This window comes from Ursus arctos, unplaced genomic scaffold (genome assembly GCF_023065955.2).
Source record: "Ursus arctos isolate Adak ecotype North America unplaced genomic scaffold, UrsArc2.0 scaffold_25, whole genome shotgun sequence".
NCBI lineage: Eukaryota > Metazoa > Chordata > Mammalia > Carnivora > Ursidae > Ursus > Ursus arctos.
Window position 1 is genome coordinate 3,267,215 of NW_026622930.1, and position 22,714 is coordinate 3,289,928.

The 22,714-nt window shown below is 51.8% G+C and overlaps 1 protein-coding gene and 1 non-coding gene across 5 annotated transcripts; both read right to left on the minus strand.

Annotated features, from left to right (window-relative positions):
• Positions 1–1,584: 1,584 nt before the first annotated feature.
• ZNF839 (zinc finger protein 839) lies at positions 1,585–18,103 on the minus strand. Of its 4 annotated transcripts, none has more exons than XM_026515265.4 (8): positions 17,778–18,103; positions 11,758–12,585; positions 8,824–9,057; positions 6,963–7,055; positions 6,187–6,336; positions 3,600–3,734; positions 3,323–3,449; positions 1,585–2,585 (listed from the first exon to the last, which is right to left on the minus strand). In XM_026515265.4, the coding sequence occupies exons 1-8, from the start codon at positions 18,066–18,068 to the stop codon at positions 1,708–1,710; spliced, it is 2,736 nt and encodes a 911-aa protein (XP_026371050.3). In that variant the 5' UTR covers positions 18,069–18,103; the 3' UTR covers positions 1,585–1,707. The 4 variants fall into 4 exon arrangements, with proteins under 4 accessions (XP_026371050.3, XP_026371049.3, XP_044245878.3 ...); XM_026515264.4 differs by having other exon boundaries at positions 3,317–3,449; XM_044389943.3 differs by lacking the exon at positions 8,824–9,057.
• A 3,807-nt stretch (positions 18,104–21,910) lies between these two features.
• Positions 21,911–21,984, minus strand: TRNAI-AAU (transfer RNA isoleucine (anticodon AAU)). The gene has a single exon. It is a non-coding gene; the product is annotated as a tRNA-Ile (tRNA).
• Positions 21,985–22,714: the final 730 nt, after the last annotated feature.

Sequence of the window (22,714 nt, forward strand, 5' to 3'; positions counted from 1 at the left end):
GACCACTGGGGAGGCCAACGTGGATGAGCCTGACTGAGGGGTGGGGGGTATGAGGTGGGGGCCGCAACTGCAGGGCCCTAGTGCTTTCCAGAAAACATAGAAAAAAAAGGGACTTTCTTTCGTTGTATTTAGTAATGGCAATAGTTGGACGTGATGACAGGGAAGATGACGAATGCTGAAAACCTGTGTCCTCACTGGGGTCCACACCAGCCACCCCCTGGGAGTCACTTGGGTGGTGTGTCGCTGGGTGTGTGATCTGATGCCTCTTCACTCCTGCCCCTAATCTGTGTATCTCAAATTATAAGCACCATGTATACAAGGAAAATTCTTCACAAGAAAAGAAAATTTCTGTTTGCTTTCTAGATCATACGGTGTGTCTGCTAACGCAGCGGTGCGGGGTAGAAGCTGTGCTATCCATCCGTCTGGAGACCCTGTGAATGCTGCCCTGGCCGGAGCAGCACGAGCGCCCAGAGCGGAGGCCTGTCCGTCAGTCCTGGCGGCTACTGTGCCTCCACGAGCACGGGTCAAATTCACACGCGCTCCAGCTCTGCCCCGTGGAACGAGGTCTCTTACTCCACCAAAGTCCCCATCCGTTTAGAGTAGCACACCCACCACGGTGAAATTAGCTGTGTTGGGGTGTTCAGGAATGTCCTATGAATAGAAAATAAATCCATATTTAAAGGGCCTGGGTCCAGATCACGGACCAGGGGTCCAGATGTGACTCAGTTTGTTGCGTTAATTGCCTGATGAGGGTCATGAACGATCCTCGGGCAGGAGGCTCCGTCCTCAGTCCAGGATCCCAGGACAGGACTCACTCTAGGCTCCTGAGAAGTGTCCCCAAATCCACAGCAGGTCCTGCCACCTCACCTGTGAGCCCGACTCTTATGGGCAACTGCAGCTGGCTCACTGCTGGCCACTGTGTCCTAGGCCACCGCCCTTCTGTTCTGTGGATCCAGCTTTGAGATCAAGCGAGAGGACAGGAAAATGCCCGAGACTAAAGTCCGCTCCTCCACAGCAGGCCCCAGAAGGAGCACGGCACCAGGGTGGGGTGCAGCCGAGATCCCCAGCCCTGCCTGCTCGGGGTTTCTCACAGTCTCCGCAAGTGGGGGCACAGGACACCTGGGCTATCTGAAGGTGGACAAAGGACCTTCCCTGTCCCTCCCCGTAACAAAGCCAAGGAGAACATTCAACAGAGGAGAGACGTCAACAGATGCCTTTGCAGGCACAAGAGGACCAGGGCTCTGAGCTCCGTGGCATCTCGCAGCAGACCTCGTAGGCCCCACTGCCCGCATCCGTGACATACGAGCAGAAACGACTTTCTTTCCTACCTCCCAGCGCTGCCCAGAATGGCCCACTTGGTTATTTCCTAAAGCCAGATATGGTGGGAAGGCAGCAGATCACCCAGGATGGAAGGGGACACTGTTTCGGGGGAGCAGGGCCGACAAGGAAGAGTGTGGTGGCTTTAACTGTGGCAGTCGTCAGGGGCCTCTAGGGACTAGCTCCTCAGAGGCATCCAGTGCCGGGCAGCCACTCCGCCATCGGTAGGAAGGCAACAAGACGCAGAAGGAGGGAGACAGTCAAGTAGAAAGACATCCTTTATAAATAAGACATTTGTTTGTATCAGTATTCACAATAGAAAAATATACATTACTTCAAATAGACCTTCTCTGGATAAAACACCCGCACGTCCAGGACTGTGGTCTGACTTCACCGTGTGGCCTCTGCCTCTGTGCTTTCTGGGGGAGCCCCTTCCCGGGGGCCCGTGTGAAGGGCAGGCCCCTCCGCACCAGTCACCAGGATGAGGTCCTCCTCCCCAGTCACTAGGGAACCTGGATGGGACAAGATCAGCCCATCAGAGGTCTGAATGAATAGCGGTTCTTGTCCCTGAGACAACAACTCATGGCACCCATTGGTAATTTCAAAAGCCAAGGCTTCACCAACAGCAACAATACTCTCCAGTCCTCGCTGGTCAGCATGGGCCGTGGGCCTGCAGGAGAAGTGGTCCGAGTCCCCCACATGGCTTCCCTGGCCCCCATCAGTGGACAGCGACCCTGCCTGGTCCGGCCCCAGCTCCCGCGCGGTCCTGTGGGCACAGTCAGCTGGCACCGTGTCCACAGACAAAACCTTCGCCAGTGGACGGCCGGCAACCTCTGTAAGCAGGACATGGCTGGGGCTGGACCGCTGGCCCTTCTGGTGGGAGTCCCACATCTCGAGGTTTCCAGACCCAGAAGGCGGCAGGGATTCCACTCCTGCAGTGGATGTCAGGGTGCCGCAGAGACCCTGGCTCCTCCGGCTGTCCCCAGCATTCCAGGCTACAGAACGTTCCTGAGCATTCTCTTCAGCGAATGCTGCCACCTGTCCCTGCGTCTGCATCCCGGGCTCTCCTAACCGAGGACAAAGACTCAGCCCACTGATGTGCTGACACGAGAGAGCAGGAGCTGCAGACCCACTCCTGGCCTCTAAGTCCGCAAATGCTTTAAGCTGCTGGCCTGCATGCAACACGCTTCTGTCACTACCAGAAACCGGCATCGTGTGGCTTTCTTCAGAGTGGTGAGCGATGTTCCCGCTAACATGAGGGGCACAACCTAAACAGTTCAGAAAAACAGGAACGCGTATGTGGACTGTGGTACGGCCTGTTCACCGCACTCTTGATCCCAAACAAGCCAGTCCAAATTAATTTTCTGGCAAAACGAGTGGAAACCTAAACTCCTTGCTCCTTGGGACTGGCAGCTGCCAAGTACGGAGGAAGCTGAGAGCCAACAGAGATTCATCAGGTGAGGGGGGGCTGGGTGCCGAGCAGGGGCCGGGTTCTCCCCACTGAATCGACCTGCCCTCCCCTGCCACAGAATTCCGTAGGAAGTTCGAAAACGGAGAATGCCTCTTTAAACTGGAGACCTTAGGATCAAGCGGGTATCAGGCGGTTTTGGAAAGCGGTATAATCACTCAGGATAGCCGTATGTTCAGTGTCTAGTTGATCGATTCTGGTGAGAGCAGAATAAAAACCAGAGTGGGTCCTGCTCCAGTGTTAAATCTCACATGCGCTTAGAGCCAAGTCTCAGGAAAGCCAAGCCACAGCCGTGGCGCGTCCTCGGGACCCTCCTGAGAGCGAGCCACTCACCAGCACGCGGTGGCTCTTCATTTCGGTAAGGGATTCGAGAAAGCTTCCCAGACCTCAAGCCTCACGGGGAACGAGAGGGAACCACAGAACATGGGCAGGTTGGGAAAGAACTCTCGAGAAACCAGGTTCTCTTAGATCTGGCCCCAGGGGCACTCACGAGTGGCAAGCAGGCCTCTGAGCCGCGGGGCGCGCGCTTACCCTCACCGGCAGCGGGGGCGCACGAGGAGGAGGGCTTCTGCAGGCCTCCACGGTCAGGAGAAGGCTCAGGGGCATCCCGGGGCGGAGCTTCTCTTCTGGTCCTCTTCACCCAGGCCAGTCCCTCCTCTGCAGGCTATGAAGAGGAGACCCAATCAGCCAAGACTAGGAAGGAGCAGGCAAGCTCGTGCCTCTCCTTTCTGGAGAACAGCATCGTGGGCTGAAGTCAAAGCACGGAGGCTCGGCGGCGCGCACTCACCCGGCGCCCCGTTCAACGCGTGCCCACCTCGTTTCCCCGCTTCTGCTGGCCAGCTTCCTGCAGCCCGGCCTGGCCCGGCCCCCCGCTGGCGTGCTCGGCTGGGACGCACTCCGGGAGTTCCTGCTTCCTCAGGAATTCTGTGATTCCCAAAGACTCGGCCACCTGTGGAGGAAGGGCGCACAGGGAGGCAGCACATCACCAGCTGAGTTCCAGGACCGGGGGAGCCTGGGAAGCCCCGCTGGGCAGCGAGGCGCCCTAAACACTGACAGACACGAAGATGCACGTGAGGTTCGCCGGAACAGCTGAGGAGAGAATGGGTCCTTAATGTGTTAGCGCAGCGTAGACGCGGACACCAAGAAGTTTCTTTTTTTTTAATTCACTACACTCTCCTCAGCGTCAGTCAGACACCAGAGTGAGTTCTCGCCCAGGATCCCTCCTGTTCTGAATGCTCACTGGTACCTTCAGAAAAAGAATCCTATCCATTCCAGGAGGAGGTCTCCTTTTCCAGGCAGTGCAAAGGGTGAGGGTGTGGGGCCTGAGCGCCGAGCTGGGCCCCGGCTTCTCTGCTCCCGGCTAAGGGGACCTTCCTGATCCCGTCACGGGGACTGCAGCTGCCCCGGGGGGAATTTGAGAAGATCAGATAAAGGTTACAAGTGACAGCTGTCACTACTTATGCAGGGACATAGGAAGGGAACACCACGGAGCAGGAGGGGAAAGGGCAGGGAAGGAGGGGCAGCAGATCAAGGTCCAAGTAGAAGACAGCCCCTCAAGTTCAGTGCCTCCCAACCTGCCTGTGTCCCCTGCGAGCTGAGCCTCAGCCCGTGCTCCTAGGAGGCTGTGGCTCAGCCTGAACTGCCTGCAAAGATGGGTCCCCATGGGCGTGCACAGCGGTGCGTGTCCAGTCTGCGTTGTGACAGGATGACACCCACACCTGTTGAGCTCACAGTTTAAAAAACATGTAAGTTGGGGAGCCTGGGTGGCTCAGTCGGTTGAGCGTCTGACTCTTGATTTTGGCTCAGGTCATGATCTCGGGGTCCTGGGATCAAGTCCCATGTTGGGCTCCCTGCTCAGCAGGGAATCTGCTTCTCCCCCTCACTCTCCCTCTTCCCCTCAAATAAATAAATAAAACCTTAAAAAGAAAAAAAAGAAAAAACCCATTATATTTCTATAATATGTAATTCAAGAAGATAAAATACAAAAGCTTATTAGGTAACGTTAAATATTGAACTTGTGTAAAACTAATGACCAAACCCCCCCCAAAAAAAACCCCAAAACCCAAAAAACCCACGGGCTGTGCTCACAGCCTGGTTCAAGACTGCTTGCTTCGGAAGTAAGGTACTCTCTGCGACGCTAACACTGGGACAGGCGGCAGACCCGCCACCAGGTTAACGGACCCTCAGACAGCAGTTAAAGGCATCATGGCCAAAGTATTCCTCATGGCTGTGAACGAGGACAGTGGCTGCTCCACTTTGACCTCAAACTTGCTAGCTGGGTTCTTCTTTCCAGCTGTCTCTTGGCTCAGACAGAAGACCCTGAGGGTAAAGCATCCTGTGAGGACAACAGAAACTACCCCCTCAAGCAACAAGGGCTGCCCTGAGCTAGCAAAACCCCTCACGACTGAGCCCAGGACAACGAGACCGGATCCTCGCTGCTCACCGCACGCACCCACCCACCTTCGTCGCACATTCTCCTTACGTAAACCTGCACACCTTTCCAGCACTTGGGAGATGGTCTTTGAGAAGCTAGTCCACTGTCCTCCCAATGTCGGCCTCACTGAAATAACCTCCTTTCTTGTGTCCCCACCACTCGTCTCTCTGCCTGAGGATTTTGTCAGCAGTGAGTGGTCGAGCCTGGTGTGTTTGGGACCCTGGCGTGCCGGCTACAGTTGTACAAGTATGTTTTTTAATAAACAGGCGTTATTTAAAGCCATGGCATCACTCAGCGCTCCATTTCAAGGTGAGGCTGGAGGGCTGGGGGCGAGGGGGCCTGCCGGCGGGGACCCCTGAATGACAAGACCACACAGGGCACGCTGTATCCAGCAAAGGGTTTTATCCAAAACAAGTAAGACCACATCAGTTCAAAACGTATTTTTATCCAGAACCCAACATAGCCACAGGAAATGGATGATGACAATGACAGTGAAAAGAAGATTGTGTCAGAACCACCAGTCAGCGTCTGCGAACCCGGTCACCCTCCCCAGCCCACGGTGGGCAGAAACCACACACCTACCAACTGCGCTGTTCCCTGATGTCAGCAGTGAGAGAGAAAACAACGGTGCTTTCAGGTTGCTGTCAGCCTCTCTGCTTCCTGAGGTTCCCCAAACAAACGCCATTTGCTTTTATACTTTAAAAAATGTCACGTGATGGGAAAAAGAGCTACAAAGAAGTTGACTTTGAAGATGTCACTGCTAAAAACGTGCTCCTCTAGGGGCCCCTGGCTGGCTCGGCGGGTGGAGCGCGCGACTCCCGATCTCGGGGTTGTGAGGTCGAGCCCCACGCTGGGTGTAGAGATTGCTTTAAGAAATAATTAAAAATAAAAACATTCTTCTCTTTAAATGGAAATCCTTCTTTTGGCAAATCTAAAAGCAAAACTTTTTCCTATGTGAGACTGTTACCTTATTGTTGCTTATTTCCAGAGGCTCCTGGGAACGTAGACCAGAACCACTGAGGTAATCCTGACACATTTTCTTAACCATTTTATGCAACTCTTCAAATTCCTTATACACAGCCGGGAACAAAGGTTTTGCTAGATGACCTGTTTCAACCTTCATGAAGATAAAGATGACAAGAAAGAGTTAAACCAGAGGCCATGAAATGGCAAATACAGAAAGAAGCTTCGAGGTGGGAAGGATACAAGCTCTGCAAGCTGTCGGCAGCCCATCATGTCCTCCACTCCCCGGTCGCAGCCCAAGTGTGCCCAGCACTGTGCTCAGCAGGGACACCAGGATGGGCCAGAGCTCCAGCGGGGGGGGAGGGGGGCAGGAGGGGACCAGCAAGTCCTGGGGACAGGCCTGCAGGCAGGAGGAGCGCCAGGCCCTCACTCCTCTGGGCAGCTCTGCTGGCGCCTCCCGCGTCGCCAGAGCAGGCTCACCAGGGAGGAGAGCCTCGTGGGCCAGGGCGGCGAGGGCTGGGAAAAAGGTGACAAGGGCCCTGGGCTGGCCATGGTTTGCCGCCACCACTTTCTTGCCTCCAACACCAAGTTAAAACAGGCAGGGGAGGCACTGGCCCCGACGCCGGGTGTTGGTGGGGCCAGCAGGCTCGCTTCGGCTCTGTCCTGAGGGAGGGAAATGATGCCAAACGGCCTGGCTTCTTCCAAAATAAATGTGAAAGGTGTCTTTCTAAATAACTTCAAATGACCCCTCCATCACTTAGAATGGCTAAGACGACTCACCTTTGTCAGAAGAAACTCGTACACGGTCACGACCTGAGCCAGCCGAGGCAGCGCCAACTCCACCAGAGCGTCTCGGTCACACTGGTGCAGAAACTACCAGAAGAAAGCATTTGACAGCCCTGAAGGCCCCAAAAGAATCTCCCAGTAACCAACAAGTTGGTACAACAAAGAACATAAAAGTTCCCCCAAATCTCAGGGATGAAGCAACTCTCAACGATAAACATTCTGTGTGTTAAATATCTCACTTGCACATCCACGAACGGAGTCTACGATCGACTCTGGAGTCAAAAGTCTGACTCCCCCGTGACAGCACTGAGCATGTAGTGGGAACCGGGCCCCGGGTCAGGAAATGTGTTCCCTACTCTCCAGGGACACTAATTAGTGCCAGAGATGAGAAAGCAAACAAGTCCCGGGCAGCCTGCAGTCTGGAGACCACCACCAAAGGACAGGCCAGGGAAGGGGAGGACCCAGGTGAATGCAGGGGTGGCTCGGTGGGGGGTGGGGAGAGAGATGCGGATGCAGGGAGGGCAAGGTCCTCAGGATAGGGGAGGAGTCAGGGAAGGGGGAAGGGGAGTCAGGAGTGACTGTGGGTTCCCAGCTCGAGCCCAGGCAGACCCTGGACAAGTTAGGGGTGGGAAGTGGAAGGTGGAGAGGTGTGCAGGACGCCCAGGTGGGGACGTCTGAAGTCAGAGCTCTGGGGTCAGGAAAGATTTGAATCGGGTGAACCGGCAGTACGTGTGTGTCAGCAGAGGGCCGATGGCTTGGGAAACCAGGGCGATGGAGGAGGGCGCCCAGGGAGACAATGGCATCGGAGGGAGCAGTCTCAGAGACAAGCAAGTGTTCAGGGGCTCGGGAGCTCACGAACCTCGCGGATCCTCATTTATTAAGCAGAGATAATGAAGGAAACCTGGAACTTAGTGCAGAGGCTGGTTAGGGTGGCCGCGTCGGCATGCACCGGGCACTCGGTAGATGGTGGTATTTTGAATGTTAATGGATGAATCAAGGACTAACTTACCTCCTACTCTAAAAAATTAGTCATCCAGGATTATTTAACCAGCCCGCCAAGAGAAAAGTGAATTCGCCAGGGTTTAAATTTCCCGCCAGAGCATGCAAGCTCATGAAGTTTTCTAGGAAACCCGCTTCCTCTCTGAAAACCTCTCGTTTCCCCTTGTGGGTGAGTTTGGAGGCCCTGGTTCCCTGATGGGCATCCTGAGACCCGCTATCTCACTAACTTGCTACCTCTCTCTGCTACCCTTCATTTCTTTTCTTTTCTTAATTTAAATTCAATTAATTTACACATTTAAATTCATTTATCAACAAATTTTTTTACCTTGAAAATCAGCTGTACGTCACTTCTTTTCCTTAAGATACTCACCTGGCCATTACCAGGCGGCTAAATACATCCTCACCAGAGGCAATCTGGATGAATTTAGGGTTCTACTTTTCTAAATCAACTCCATTAAATTCACTAAGCCTACTCTCAAGGGAATGGGATGGAGATTCCAGGGTTCAAAACCTGAAACGTGTTTCTACGCCTTAAAACTTTTCACAGGAAAACAGAAACCATTTGTTGTTTTCTAAACTGCTTCTGTGAAAATATGGGTTATAATCATTCCAAGACTTACAAAGGCAAGCAGCTCTTATATACCTCAAGCCCTCTCGTCATTTCAGACAGGGAAAGCTCAGAAATACTGCAGCTAATACCATGCTTGAATTCATTACACACTTCATCTGATCACATTTCAGGTGAGCTGCTTAGTTGATCTGGGTATTTGACTTTTAATTCAGAAACCTAATAGTGAATTGTCACACACCATGCCAAAGACACAGGCTTCAAGAACAGGGTCTCAGGGCCACGCACCTCCTTGAGCCTGGCTCTGGCCCTCAGAGCGCTCTGTGTGCCTCCCGCACGGGCACCCCCGGGTGGGTGAGCTGCTCCGCTCTGCCTGACGACGGCTGTGCTGGCCTCCGCAGGGGCTGTGGACGAGTCACTTCTTCTGGGGCCCGCGTGTCCCTCTGATCCCAAAAGGGCTGAATAACTTCCGTTTTCTGGTTCAGACACCAAGGCCTCTTCCGCTTCTACAGAATGGCTATTCTAGATAGCGTTGCGCACCCAAAATGAAAATATGATAAAGTTGTACACGCCATAGTGATGAACTTAGCACAAAAAAAATGTCAAGTCAAAAGCAAGGGACCTGCTAAATTATTTCTTCTTTGCATTTTCAAGACACATTAACTATAATCAATGCATCTTTAACTTTCCCAACAAAGTTCCCCTTTAAGAGACCCGGTGAGTATCTGTGAGCCAGGAAGACTGGGCTGACAAACCATAACCCTGGGTGTTGCCCAAAATGAAACAAGGAACTTCTCTCACATCACTGTCATCTTACAAATTAAACTGAAATTTGGTCACTCAAAACTTACCCATGACTTTAAAAAATCATTTCTTATTGCATATATATTTCAAACACCATAAACTTCATACTTTGAAAATACACGGTTCAGATTTTCCTACACCGAGAAGGTCGTGTAACTTTCACCACTGAAGTCAAAACATGTTTGTGTCCCCCCCAAGGACCCCTGTACCCACTGGCATCATTCATTCTTCCCTGCCCCCAGGCCCCAGGCCCCAGGAGCCAACTCTACTCTCAGTCTTCAGGGATTTGCACGGCTTTTGAAGAGTCCTGGGCTGACACTGTCTAGCTACTTCCTCGTTCCTCGCCAACTCCCCGTCTGAAAATAGGAGCAATCCACCTCCATCTCCCGGGCCTGATGGACCGTTAAACAAATACAAGGAACACACTTCACGTGGCAGCTAGCACCAGCTGTGTCCTCTCAACTCATATGGAATCTTCCCTCTAAATCTTCATTACAGTAGAGCTTCAGGAGGAATGCCAGGTCAGTCTGTGGTTTCAGGTGCCATGAGTCTGCTCCTGGGAAAGGACAGGAGAGACACAGGCCTGCACATCCCTCCCCACTCCAGCAGCTGGAGGCTCCCCTCACAGGCAATCTGGACAGCCACCACGCCCAAGGCCAGTGCCTGTATTCAGGAAGTCAAGTATCTATAAGCTGCTTCTGCTGTGCTGTAGGATTTCATTATTTTTTAAAAGATTTTATTTATTTAGGGACGCCTGAGTGGCTCAGGCAGTGAAGCGTCTGCCTTCAGCTCAGTTCATGATCCCAGAGTCCTGGGATCGAGTCCCGCATTGGGCTCCTTGCTCAGTGAGAAGCCTGCTTCTCCCTCTGCCTGCAACTCCCTCCGCTTATGCTCTCTGACAAATAAATAAATAAAATCTTAAAAAATAAAGATTTTATTTATTTATTCTAGAGATAGAGCAAGCAGGGGGAGGAGCAGAGAGCGAGAGGGACAAGCAGACTCCCTGCTGAGCAGAGCCCAAGGCAGGACTCGATCCACGACCCCTAGATCTGACCTGAGCCGAAACCAAGAGTCAGACGTTTAACTGAGCCTTAACTTAACCGAGGCGCCCCTAGGATTTCATTATTGACGGAGGTCGGAAGTGCCGGCTAGCCTCGTCATCCTGAGACAGTCCTGGGCACAGCTGTTGTCCCTTGGGATTATTAATAGTGCCTTTTTCACTCTCTGAATGTCCTGCTTTGGATGATAAACTACATGTCACCCGGGTCCTACCTCAACTTAAGTAGAACAGTTTCTCAAAAGCTGGGGTCTCACCGGCCATGAGAGGTGCAGAACCTCCCCCAGCAAGGCAGCCTCGAGGGTGGGCTCTGAAGTCAGAAGACCTAAGTCTGATTCCCACCTGGCAGAGTCCTAGAAGACTGAAAACACTCCTGCCCACAGGGGCCGTGCAATAAACAGTACTGTGATTGTGTGATGACTGAAGCTGATGCTACAGGGGAGCTAGTACTTGAACCCCAACACAGGGCTGTCCGTGGTTCGACCACCAGACTCAGGAAGGTGTCCAGGTGCCTGCTCCAGCCTCCCCCCCCCCCAAGGAGCTGATCTGTAAGCCAGAGTGGCTGCCAGCCTCACCCGTCCTTCAGGAACCCCTGTCCCACAGCAGGGAACGAGGCGGCTAGAGCAGACAGGCACCCCCTTTCCAACATCGTCCAAGTCACTAAAATCACACACTCCCACTGAGCAGCCACATCGATTCCAGGGCTGGTTTCTCTAACATTTCAGAAACTGCAAGCAGAAGAGCCTGGCCAGACAGCCAGAAATAACGGCCAACACGAGTCAAAGGAAAAGGAAGAAGGGAGGTTCCAGTGACGCGGGTGAGGGTGACCAGAGGCCTGCCGTTTGTTAACGGGATCCGTCTCGTCTGTATTTCGTAAATAGCTGACCTTGTACGGGGCACACAGACGCACACCACACGCTCCGGAGTGTCGAACTGCCGTCAGTAAATTCTGACGTGGCGATGCACAGAGTGACTTCTGTGTGCCCTGATTGTGACTTTCTGAAGAGACAAACGCAAAGGCTCACCCTCCAGGAAGCGCCCCTGTGGGCCGCTGCCCCCAACTCAGACCCTTCCCAAGGCCACTGTTAGGTCAGCAGCAGCCCAGAGTGCTCCGCGGTTAGCTTTGCCCACCAGATCTAAAGAATCAGCAGCTCTGTTCCCACCGAACGCGCTCAGCGAACCCCGCGACACGCCGCACACAGGACACACACGTCCTTGCTTGTCTGGCGGCAGTGGGGACAACGGTAGGGGAGTGTCAGATGCCCAGCGCTGGTGGTCTGGGCCCTACTCGAGCCTTTCCCAGACTCCCATCAGATACCAGGATGGGCAGGAAGGCCGCGGTCAGCAGACAGAAACATTACCTGCAGGCCGGCCCGTGACGACTGGGCCCCCTCCTCACTTAGAAGGGCGGGCGCGGACGGCCCCGGCGACGTCAGGCTCGCATTCCTGTCCCCTGCGCAGCCTCGAGTCACACTCCCGTTGGCCTTCTCAGACAGCAACACCTCAGGCTCCGGTGGGCCGTGGCCTGGATTCAGTTTAAGATGCCGCGCCAGGCCCCCCTTTCCAATGTAGGATTTTTCACACATCTGACACTTAAAAGTCTTGGGCCTCAGGGAGCAGCTGGACAAGTCAAAGTGCACCTGCTTCTCCCTCTCCTCCTCCTCTTCTTCCACACTCAGTTCTGAATAATCATCAGAATCTGACAAGTGACCGTCAGCCAAATCCTCCGTTTTTATGAATTTATAATCTTTAGCTTTATACTTGGGAGGTCGAGAAATCCGTCCAGAACGTGTTTTCACTTTTAAGGATTTTTTCAGTTTCTCAGTGTGTTTTGTGTGCAGGTTGGAAATAAATAACTTCGCTGAACTGGATGACACAGATGTTGCCTCTGGTGGGTCAGAAGCTGACAAACGGGCCAGCGCGGCACCCTGTCCATTCGGAGCCAGTGGCTGGAGGGCGGGCAGTGGACTCTGTACAAACACTTGAACGGGAGGTGAGCTGCTCAGGCAGCGTGGCTGGGGCCCGGGGCTCAGTGGGGGCTGCGCCCGGAGCCCCAGCACCCTGGAAGGCCTCGCGGGCAGCTGGCTCAGCCTGGCTGGCTTGGGCTGGATGCTGGCCAGTGGGGGCACTGGCCTTTCCTGACCTTTCATTTCTCCAGATGTTACCTTGACACAAATGGCTTCCAGTTGCTTAAATACAGAAAGAGAAAAGCATTATGTTTATCAACGTTTCTACAATTTAGCTCTCATCTTAAATTATCATTGAAATTGTTCCTAAGTTATAAAATACATCTCACCTATAAAAGTCTATTTAATGGGTCCACACTGTTTACAATGGTGTTTCTCAAGCTTTCTGACCAGACCCATGTTATATTTTGTATCACACCCATATGTGCACGTGGAAACACCTGCATACACAAAGTTCACAAAACTACTTACTATTTCTACATAAATGCCTTCTGACAGTATCTATTGCATATCATTTTTAAAAAAATACTAGTCATAATCCACTAAATTGACTTCATGACCCAATAACATATTCTTCTTTATGGTTTTACCACATTTGTATTTACTTGGAATTCCTAGTACTCTAAATTGGACTCAATTCAACACCTAGGCTCATTTTCTTGAAGAGTTTTTAATGAAATTCTAGAAACAAACAAACAAAAAACATAAAGAGCAATGTAACACAGGTTCGAACCTACTACCTGTGTCAAGGCATCAACATTACCCCTTTAAAGCCCTCTGCTCTCCTCCCAATCTGCGTGCCCTCTTCCTTCTCAAAGTTTATTGATCGTTTTCACACATTTTTTAAAAGATTTATTTATTTGAGAGAGAGAGAGGGAGCATGCAGGGAGGGGGAGAGGGAGAGCGAGAATCTCAGACTCCCCACTCAGCACAGAGCCCAACACAGGGCCCCATCCTATGAGCCCGAGATCATGACCTGAGCCAAAACCAAGAGTCAGACTTTTAACCAACTGAGCCACCCAAGCGCCCCTCTCACATATTTTTTATGTTACCTGTATAGATATCCTTAAAAATATGCAGTTCCGTGGCTGGTTTTGTTTTGAGACTGTATTTATTTATTTGACAGAGGGAGAACACAAGCAGGGTGGAGGGGCAGAGGGAGAGGAAGAAGCAGGCTCCCTGCTGAGCTAGGAGCCTGATGTGGGTCTTGATCCTAGGACCCTGGGATGATGACCTGAGCTGAAAGCTGACACTTAACTGACTGAGCCGCCCAGGCGCCCCCGCAGTTCAGTTTCGACATGTTTTTAAACTTCATGTAAGTGAGTATCATCTCCTGCAACTCGGTGGGGCTTTTTCAGGTTTTTTATTCCCTATCTGGCTTGTGAAATTCATCCACATTGGGGTGTGTAGCTCTCACTTACTCTGCAGTAAGAAAACACTCTCCCGTTGATGGACAACGGGCTCCAACCTTGTGCTCCTGTGGTGTGCTCAGAACCTTCATGGACGTATGTGCATATGTGTGAATTTCTCCAGGGCACATGCCTAGGAGTGGGGTGCTTACCTTCAACAACTTCTTAACATCTAACAAAATTTTAGGGGCACCTGGGTTGCTGTCTGTTGAGCGTCTGACACGTGGTTTCAGCTCTGGTCATGATCTCAGGGTCTTGGGATCAAGCCCCACATCGGGCTCCATGCTCAGGGGGGAGTCTGCTTCAAGTTTCTCTCCCTCTCCTTCTGCCTCTTTCCCCACTGTGTGCTCTCTCTCTCCAAAATAAATGAATAAATCTTAAAAAAACATTTTAATGCACGTGCTTTTTGACACAGCAACTCCACTTCTTGGATTCCATAAGAAACAGGTACAAAGATGTAGATCCTGGAGGTTCAAGACAGCATGGTCTGTGATAGCAAAGCACACACCAAAGGGGAGGGCTGCCATCAACGATGGTCCACAAATAGTGATTGAGCAGTGACCATGTGCCAGAGACAATGGTATAGGTGTTAGAGATACAAAGGTCATGGGCTCAGGGGAGAGGCAGCAAAACAGACAAGGCTCAGGGCTCACAGTGCAGACAGTCAGCATCTTTGTCAGGGGAGAAAGGAGAGACCAACCCCATCATCCAGAGGTTTCCCCAACCTTGGCACAACTGACACTTCGTCCCACTGATTCTTTGCTGTGGCAGCTGTCCTGTGCTCTGTAGGATGCTCACAGCACCCCTGCCTCTACCCACTAGATGCCAGTAGCAGTCCCCCAACCTGTGACAAAAATGCCTCCAGACACTGCCAAATGCCTCCATAGGGCAAAATCGCCTCCTGGTTGAGAACTGCTGACTTGGGGCCACCAACAGGCCTTCTTTGGACCTGACCCTATACCGTGTGGAGGGTCAATAAAAATGTCACACAGGGCAGAAAGACATCTGTCACTGAAATCAAGTTGGAGGCCATCTGTCTGTCTCCATGTGATACATCTACCACAAACAGCAGAGACGATTCAACGACTAGTTTATGAGGCCGTGTAACAGAGCTGGCGCCGGGGGCCCATGAGGACCAGTCCTGGGGTACTTGTGAATCCAATGACAATGATCTTTTAATAATCACACTTGTTTCACATTACTACCACTTATTCTGTCTAACCTCTTGGGATATCACCAGATAATGCCAATACACCCCCCCCAATCCTACTGTTTTAGGGCTACCTTGATGGCAAAACTGGTCCAATTTTTAAATCTGCTGGAGACTAGTTTACCACGTGGGTGTTACACTTCATACTCTGTTACGTATTTATTTCACTCAGCAAACTTTTACTAAGTATCTCTGCGTGCCAGTGTTTACACATAAGCCAATGTGGGTGAGGAGCTGGGAGACACAGGTGAAGGGGATTAAGAGGCACACACTTGCAGCTAGAAAGTAAGTAAGTCACGGAGGCGAGAAGTACAGCATAAGGAATACAGTGGATAATACTGTCCTACGTTGTATGGTGACAGAGAGCCACAACACTTGTTGTGGTAAGCCCTGAATGATGTACAAACTTGTGGAATTGCTACGTTGTACACCTGAAACTAATATAACATTGTATGTCAACTGTACTTCAATTAAAAAACAAAACAACAGAGAACATAAGCCAAGTGCTAGCCTCACCCCTGAGGCGGTGGGCAGCTTCCCCTGCCATGTCTCATCACTTGCAGACCTGCTGAGTCAGGGTCTCCTGCCCCACAGTCTGCACTTTCAAAAGCTCCACTGATGATTCGGAAGGCAGACTGGGCTCCCTAAGGACACAATGGCACCGCGGTGTCATAGGTGTGGTTAAGAGGCAGCCTTGTGGGTGTGGTGGGGGAGGGCCTGGCTTCCCAGGGCAGGTGCCCTAAGAAGGCTGAAGAATTTTGGCCAGGTGGAAAGGTAGTCTAGGTGTAAGGAAAAATGTGTGAATGCATAGGCATGAAAAAGGGCGAGGCATGTTGGAAGAAACTGTAAATGTTTCTATGGCACAGGAACAGGGAGGGTGGGGAGGGACGTAAGCCAAAATCTGATGCACGGGAGTGCGTCCGCTTGGTCTGTGCCTTCTGAACCACACCCCCACCCCACAGAGAACACAAAGCCTGGGTTCTCTAAGGGCACAGTCCACCCCAACCCCACCACTGCCTGTCCTCTTCCGTATTTTCAACAGGGACTCACCCTTCGACAAAGTCATTTCTGATCCCCCTCCGCCAGAAGTAACTTCTCCCTTTCTCTAAGATCTCCATTTCTTTAGATCCAGCTCTTTATCTCTAGTTTCCTGACCTTGCTTAGAAGTTACCTGAGTCATGTCTTACCTCGTTGGTTAGATCATAACCTGCTTAGGTGCAAGGTACACATCTGCTTTGCTTCTGTGGCTTTCCATGGCACAGCTGGGGCTCGAAGGGTATCAGCTTACTAGGCAGTAAAATTACACTATCGTGAAGGCAGGGAGAACTCATGCCGTCCCAATTAGATCAGCTACAGGATACAACTATGCTCTTAATTCTGATGAAGTGTGCTTGCATTATGGAAAATGTCATTTTTGGACTCTTTAATTGCCATTCCAAACCCAAAAAGCTGGGGTCACATTCAACAGGTGCTAGAGTGCAGCCACACCTGAGGAGCCCTGGGCAAAGTCCCTCAACCTCCCTGAGCTTGTTCCTCATCTGTAAAATGCTGATACTAACACTTTCATGAGCCTGCTGAGATGCGGACTGGCACAGGGCCGGGCATGGAGTAGACTGCAAACAGCAGCCACCATCGCCCTCCTGACTCCAGACTCGCTGTGTGCCACCTACGCCGGAGACTTCTGTTTCTTCAGTATGAGCTAGAAGGCTCAGACAAGGAGCCATTGCTCCTCCCGCAAATAAAGGAATCAAAGCCCAAAGAGGTTGGGTTACTCAAGGTCACACCTCTAGGAAACAGTCTGGGCAGAATCATAGCTGTCTTCTCAAACTTTAGCAAGACAGCTTTCCAGTTTTGATCACCAACTGGGAACAACTCTAAGCTGCCAAAATCACTCCGTGGAAAAAAAAAACAATAAAAAAACAACGAAGACTGTTAATAACAACGACAACATCAAAGACTGTTGATTCTATTCTCCATCTATTTCTTCTAGTGGAAGAAGCATCTCTCCAGCAACTGTGCGGTGAGAAACGCCAGTGTCATTTGCAACCCCAGCTCTGAAAGGGGAATGTGGCTTTACAGATGATGTGAAAGACCTCGGGCTTCAGGAGGTTTAGGGGACCCTCTGGGCTTGGAAGACCATACTCTAGTTTCAACTTCCTTAGTAGACAAGAGCTGTGTGACCCGCGAAATAATTACACTGAGAAATGATGTTTTGTAGTATAGTGAGTGCTTTCATGTATTTGCTTCATTAAGTGTATGTCAGGCTCTGTGATGGGCACTGGGGTTAAATCCAGGCACTACCACGCAGGCTGGTAAGTCCTGCATCGACCCAGTATAATGTGCTTAACTCTGTCCCAAGTCCCTGCGTTGGCACTTGCTGCACCTTCCACCGGAAAAACTCTGCGGGTTGGTTCCATTTAATGCATTCAGGTCTCAGCTCCAGTGTCAGGCCTAAGGACTGCTCACTCTAAAGCGGCACCCTCGTCGCTTCCAGAACCTCCCTCATGTCCTTCACTGTGTTCAAGGCTGCACCTAGAGCAGGGCTTGGAACACAGCGAGTGCTCAGCAAACGCGGGATAAATGACAAAGGCCTGAGACAGGAGCCAGGCGGCACGGAGGGACCCCGAGCAGCGCTGGGAAAGCCGGAGAGCGACCCGGCCCGGGGCCCTGCAGGCTGGGCGAGGCGCGCTGGAGGAGCTGCAAACGCAGGAGAGGTGACAGGCGGGGGCGGACGCTGCCTCTCCTGCCGGCCCCCTCCAGGCCTCGGTTTCCCCATGTCCCTCCCGGCGCCTCACCTGGGGCGGCAGTAGGCGCGGCGGGAGCGGGGGCTTGGCGCGGGGGCCCCGCTGCAAGGCGGCCTGCTGCGCCGCGTCCCGCAGCCGCCGCGCCGCGTCCTGCAGCATGAAGGGCGGCGGCGGCGGCTCGGCGGGCGGCTGCGCCTTCGTCACCTGCTCCAGGACCTGCCGAAGCTGCTCGGGGCCCAGCGGGGCCATGCGAGTGGCGCTGTCCCTCTGGCCGAGAGTCGCCCGGCCGCCGCCGCCGCCGTCCTCGCTGCCGTCCTCAGCCTCGGGCTCCGCGTCCGCCATGGCAGCCGACACTGGGACTCGAACCCATGCCGCCGAGCGACGGCGGCTTAATTATGCGTCACCTGGGAAAGGGGCGGGGTAGGGACTACGAGTGCCCCGCAGGCCATGACACCTCGGAAGGCGACCGCACCTGGGCGAGTGGGTCGGTGGGTGGAGTCTGAGTTGGTCCCGCCCCATTGCCTCTTGGCCAAAACCAGAATGAGTTTATTCGACTCTCACTCGTCACAGATGTATTTAATTCTCAAATATCACTCTTCCAGGAACTAGATAGGATCTCCCAGGCGAAGGTCTCCGGAGTTCCAGAGCCCCTTAGCCTAGCATCACACTATCCAGAAGTTCTCAAGGTCATGAGCATTAGAGCCACAGAAGATCCTGTCTGGTCCCACCTGATTAATAGATCTGGCAGCGGACCCTAAGTGTGCTTTTATATATATATACATATATACATATATATATACATATATATATGAGTTGTTTTTTTTTTTAAGTAGGCTTCTTGTCCAACGTGGGACTTGAACTCAGGACTCTGAGATCAAGCATCACATGCTCCACCAATGGGCCAGGCACCCCCAAAGTGTGCATTTTTTAAGGGAGTAGGGGCGGAGGGAGAGGGAGAGAGAGAATCCCAAGCGGGCTTGATCCCACCACCCAGATCACCACCGGAGCGGAAATCAAGTCTGACGCCCAAGTAACTGAGCCACCTAGGTGCCCCCCAAAGTGTGCATTTTTAACGAGTGTGCACCCAACCCCAAATTGTTCCCAGGTCAACCCACTCATTCAGACTGGACACCCTTTAAGGGCCAAGATGATATTTTACTCAGTGCTCAGCTTAGGCCCCAGCCCAGAGTGCAAGATTAGGGAATGAATGATGCATGGATAAATAGGAAGGAGGAAGGAAGGAAGGGAGGAAGGAAGGAAAGGGGGAAGGAAGGAAAGGAGGAAGAAGGGAGGGAGGTAGGGAGGGAAGGAGGGAGGGAAGGTCGGAAGGAAGGTCCCCATCCCTTTCCACATTTCAGTCCCATCCATCCCAGCTCTATCACTTCCTCTTCAGCCCAACCTTTCCCAATCTCCCCTCCTCTTTACTCTCCTGGTGCTGTGTGTTCTTCCCATGGAGTCTTGCAGATGCTGGTGTGTGCTCCTTTCTTGGCTCCCCTCCCCAGAGAGGGCAGTAGGGCCATTGGTTGACAAACAGTTATTAAGCACCTGCTGGGTGAGTCACCTTCCCTGCCTTCAGCACTGTCCTGCCCTCTGTATACAGTCTAGGCAGGAAAAGGAGGAAGAAACTGGCATTTACAGTAGAATATGATGAGTGTCTAGATTCCCACAAAAGGGGGAGACTGGGGAGCCAGGCTGATGTTCGAGAAGCTTCTGGTAGATCTTCTGATCATTTTTTTCTCCACGTGGCCATTGTCATCATCATAGTTACGATTCATGTTGCATTCACCAAGCTCCCTGCTGTGTTCTAACTTAATTCATTAGAGGCCTCACTAAGGACTGGCCAGAGGGGAGATCAGATTTGTGGAATTTGTTTAATTCCTCAATCCTTTCTTTTTTTTTTTTAACTTTGAAAGAAAGACTTTCTCATTTTCCCATCCTCAGGTGTCAGAAAGGTCCTCTCTGACCCCTAAGCCAAGAACTGCCCTCCCCGTCTAGAGCAGAGTATCACCATTTCATCACGTTTTTGAGCCTGTAGGGGGAGGGAGGAGGACTTTTCCTGGATGCTCCTAGGTTTGGTCTTTAGGGGGTCTGTGAATTAAAGTGACGAAAGACAGATTAACAAGAGAAAAGGCAAAATTTAATCATGCATTTTTATTCACGTACCTAGGGAATTCACAGAAAAATGTGACTCAAAGAGGCAGGTAGAACACGGGGCCTATGTACTATCATAATAGGGGAAGGGAAGAGGGGAAGGGCACTTATGGGAAACCAGATGCCTTTTAGGAAAGATAAATGGACCCTTACCAGAGTAGATGGGAGATATGAGTTTTGTGACAATCGCTGTGTAGGTGTGATGGCAAGGTCTCTCCAGGGACAGGAGTCCATCTTTCCTTATTGCTCCCAGGGAAGGGGATTTATGACAATTGAATTCTTTTGAATTCTTTGGGAAGGCTCTACTTTTAGGCAGATAAGACTTTTCAGGAATTCAAATGGCTTCTGCTCAGAATAATTTTTATTTTGGACCCCTTCAGGCCTTGTTAGGTCGGCGTGATGCTCTGAGGGCAGCAACGGCAGCCAGCTCCTCCTCTGCTGGGTCAGACAAGGTGCCTGGCACACATGTCCAAGGCGTGACAACCAAAGTGTCTGTACTCATCAGCAGCCCCAGGTTCTCCTTCTAACTAACTGTTCGTAAGAACAAGGGTTCCATCACTAGCATTTAGTGAGCACTTTTAATACATGCTGAGCACTTGCCAAGGGCTTTGTGCCCCTGGTCTGTGGCCTTGAGCCACTACGGAATTCCACCAGAGCTTAACACGCATTTGAGAAACGAACAGATGATCTAGTAGACATTCTCCCTGGGTATTTTTCAAACATGGCTAGAGATCCTGCTAGACCCTGATATAAACTGGCATTGACCCTAAAATAACTGGCTTTTGTGTTAAACTAAACATGCCTGACTATGCCCCCAGACTTGAACCGGCAGGGAGAAATTCATCCGGCTGCCTTCTGGCTGCAAACTGCAGAACCAAGAAGGGAAAAAATGTGAAGCCTAAAACTGCTCTGAAAAGCAAGAAAGTAGCAAGAGAAGGTTTCCAGATGCTTCCCCAACCAGAAGACCTCACTAAAAACATGGCAGTCGTTGGTGGGTCGTTGTCTCCAGGGGGGGTCGGGATTTGTGTCTCTCTTTTACTGGTCTGCTTCCCACCTAGAATCAGGAAGGGTATGCAGTAAGAAGGCGCTCCCTAAGCATTTGTGGAATGAATTAATTCCAGGCCTGCATTTTCAAGTCTAAGAACACCGTGAACCCTGGAGACTGCACCGAGGGCCCATAGAAGCTCTACATTAGAAAGCAACTGGCGGTGGCATCTGAAAGCATCCTTAAAAAAAAAGACCCCAATGACAGCTGCAGGTGTGCACAGCGTGCGGGGATTTGGAGGGATGAACACGCGCGGGATCCTGCCCTTTCTCCCCACTGGCTGCCCCAGCCAACTTCTGGGCCGAGTCCGGAACGATTCCGGATTCCGCGGCTCTCTCCCGTGTGCGACTAACAGCCCTTGAAAAGCATATTTTAAAAAAGAAAAGAAAAGAAAAGAGAAGAGAAGAGAAGAGGAAAGGGAAGGGAAGGGAAGGGAAGGGAAGGGAAGGGAAGGGAAGGGAAGGGAAGGGAAGGGAAGGGAAGGGAAGGGAAGGGAAGGGAAGGGAAGGGAAGGGAAGGGAAGGGAAGGGAAGGGAAGGGAAGGGAAGGGAAGGGAAGGGAAGGGAAGGGAAGGGAAGGGAAGGGAAGGGAAGGGAAGGGAAGGGAAGGGAAGGGAAGGGAAGGGAAGGGAAGGGAAGGGAAGGGAAGGGAAGGGAAGGGAAGGGAAGGGAAGGGAAGGGAAGGGAAGGGAAGGGAAGGGAAGGGAAGGGAAGGGAAGGGAAGGGAAGGGAAGGGAAGGGAAGGGAAGGGAAGGGAAGGGAAGGGAAGGGAAGGGAAGGGAAGGGAAGGGAAGGGAAGGGAAGGGAAGGGAAGGGAAGGGAAGGGAAGGGAAGGGAAGGGAAGGGAAGGGAAGGGAAGGGAAGGGAAGGGAAGGGAAGGGAAGGAAAGGAAAGGAAAGGAAAGGAAAGGAAAGGAAAGGAAAGGAAAGGAAAGGAAAGGGTAAAATGAATTGAGAAATGGGAGGACGCGAGAAAAGCGGAAATCCCAGTGGCCCGTACGGGGATCGAACCCGCGACCTTGGCGTTATTAGCACCACGCTCTAACCAACTGAGCTAACCGGCCACCTGACGTGGATCTGCCTCCGCTGAATTTACAAGGTTTCTGCGCCTGCGCGGGGTGGGCAGTGGGTTCACTGCCTCTACCCCAGTTGCCGCTGTCGTCATCCCCGTGGCCATCCCCATTGGCCAGAAGAAAACACCGAAACTCTTTAAGGGAGGTGGCTTCTCACAACCAATGGGAGGCTCTCAGGGGGGAATGCAAATTATGCCTTAGACCTACGAGGCTTGGTTTGGGAATAGCATTTTCAAATATCGCGACTCAATGCTATTTTTATCTCCGAGAATCCTTCCAGCGTGGAAACTTCGTGTATCAAGAGCTTTTGGTGTGGCTAAATAAAGCCTAGAAAATGCTGAAAACCAGATAAAGAACAAAACAACCACCGAATTCCCCACCACCCCAAAACAACGGCCGCCGAGGTCTTGGTATCTTTCCTGACAATCTTTTCTCACTGCGCAGGTGTATTTAAAAATGTGTATTTGGCATTCAACCTCGTTAAAAGGAATATAATTTTTTATCTTTTTGTACTTAATACTCCGTCATTATCATATCCCTAAGCAATTGCAAATGTCATTTTAAATAGCTCCTCAGTGTTTCCTTGAGTGGGTAAGCCATAGTCTCCCCAATCCCCCCCCCTTTTTTAAAGTCTGGAAAATGTCTTCATTTTGCCCTCTCTTGTTAACACTGTGTTTCGAAGGACAAGAATGGATGAGTGGAGGCAAAAACAGGTAGAGCC

What these genes read in the sequence shown, in the direction of transcription:
- ZNF839 (XM_026515264.4), bottom strand. Translation starts at nt 18,068, where the DNA reads ATGGCGGACGCGGAGCCCGAGGCTGAGGACGGCAGCGAGGACGGCGGC. An exon ending in ACGAGTTTCTTCTGACAAAG is followed by an intron (nt 6,337 to 6,962) that starts GTGAGTCGTCTT and finishes ATCTTCATGAAG; the next exon opens with GTTGAAACAGGTCATCTAGC. An exon ending in AGCAGAAGCGGGGAAACGAG is followed by an intron (nt 3,450 to 3,599) that starts GTGGGCACGCGT and finishes TCCTCTTCATAG; the next exon opens with CCTGCAGAGGAGGGACTGGC.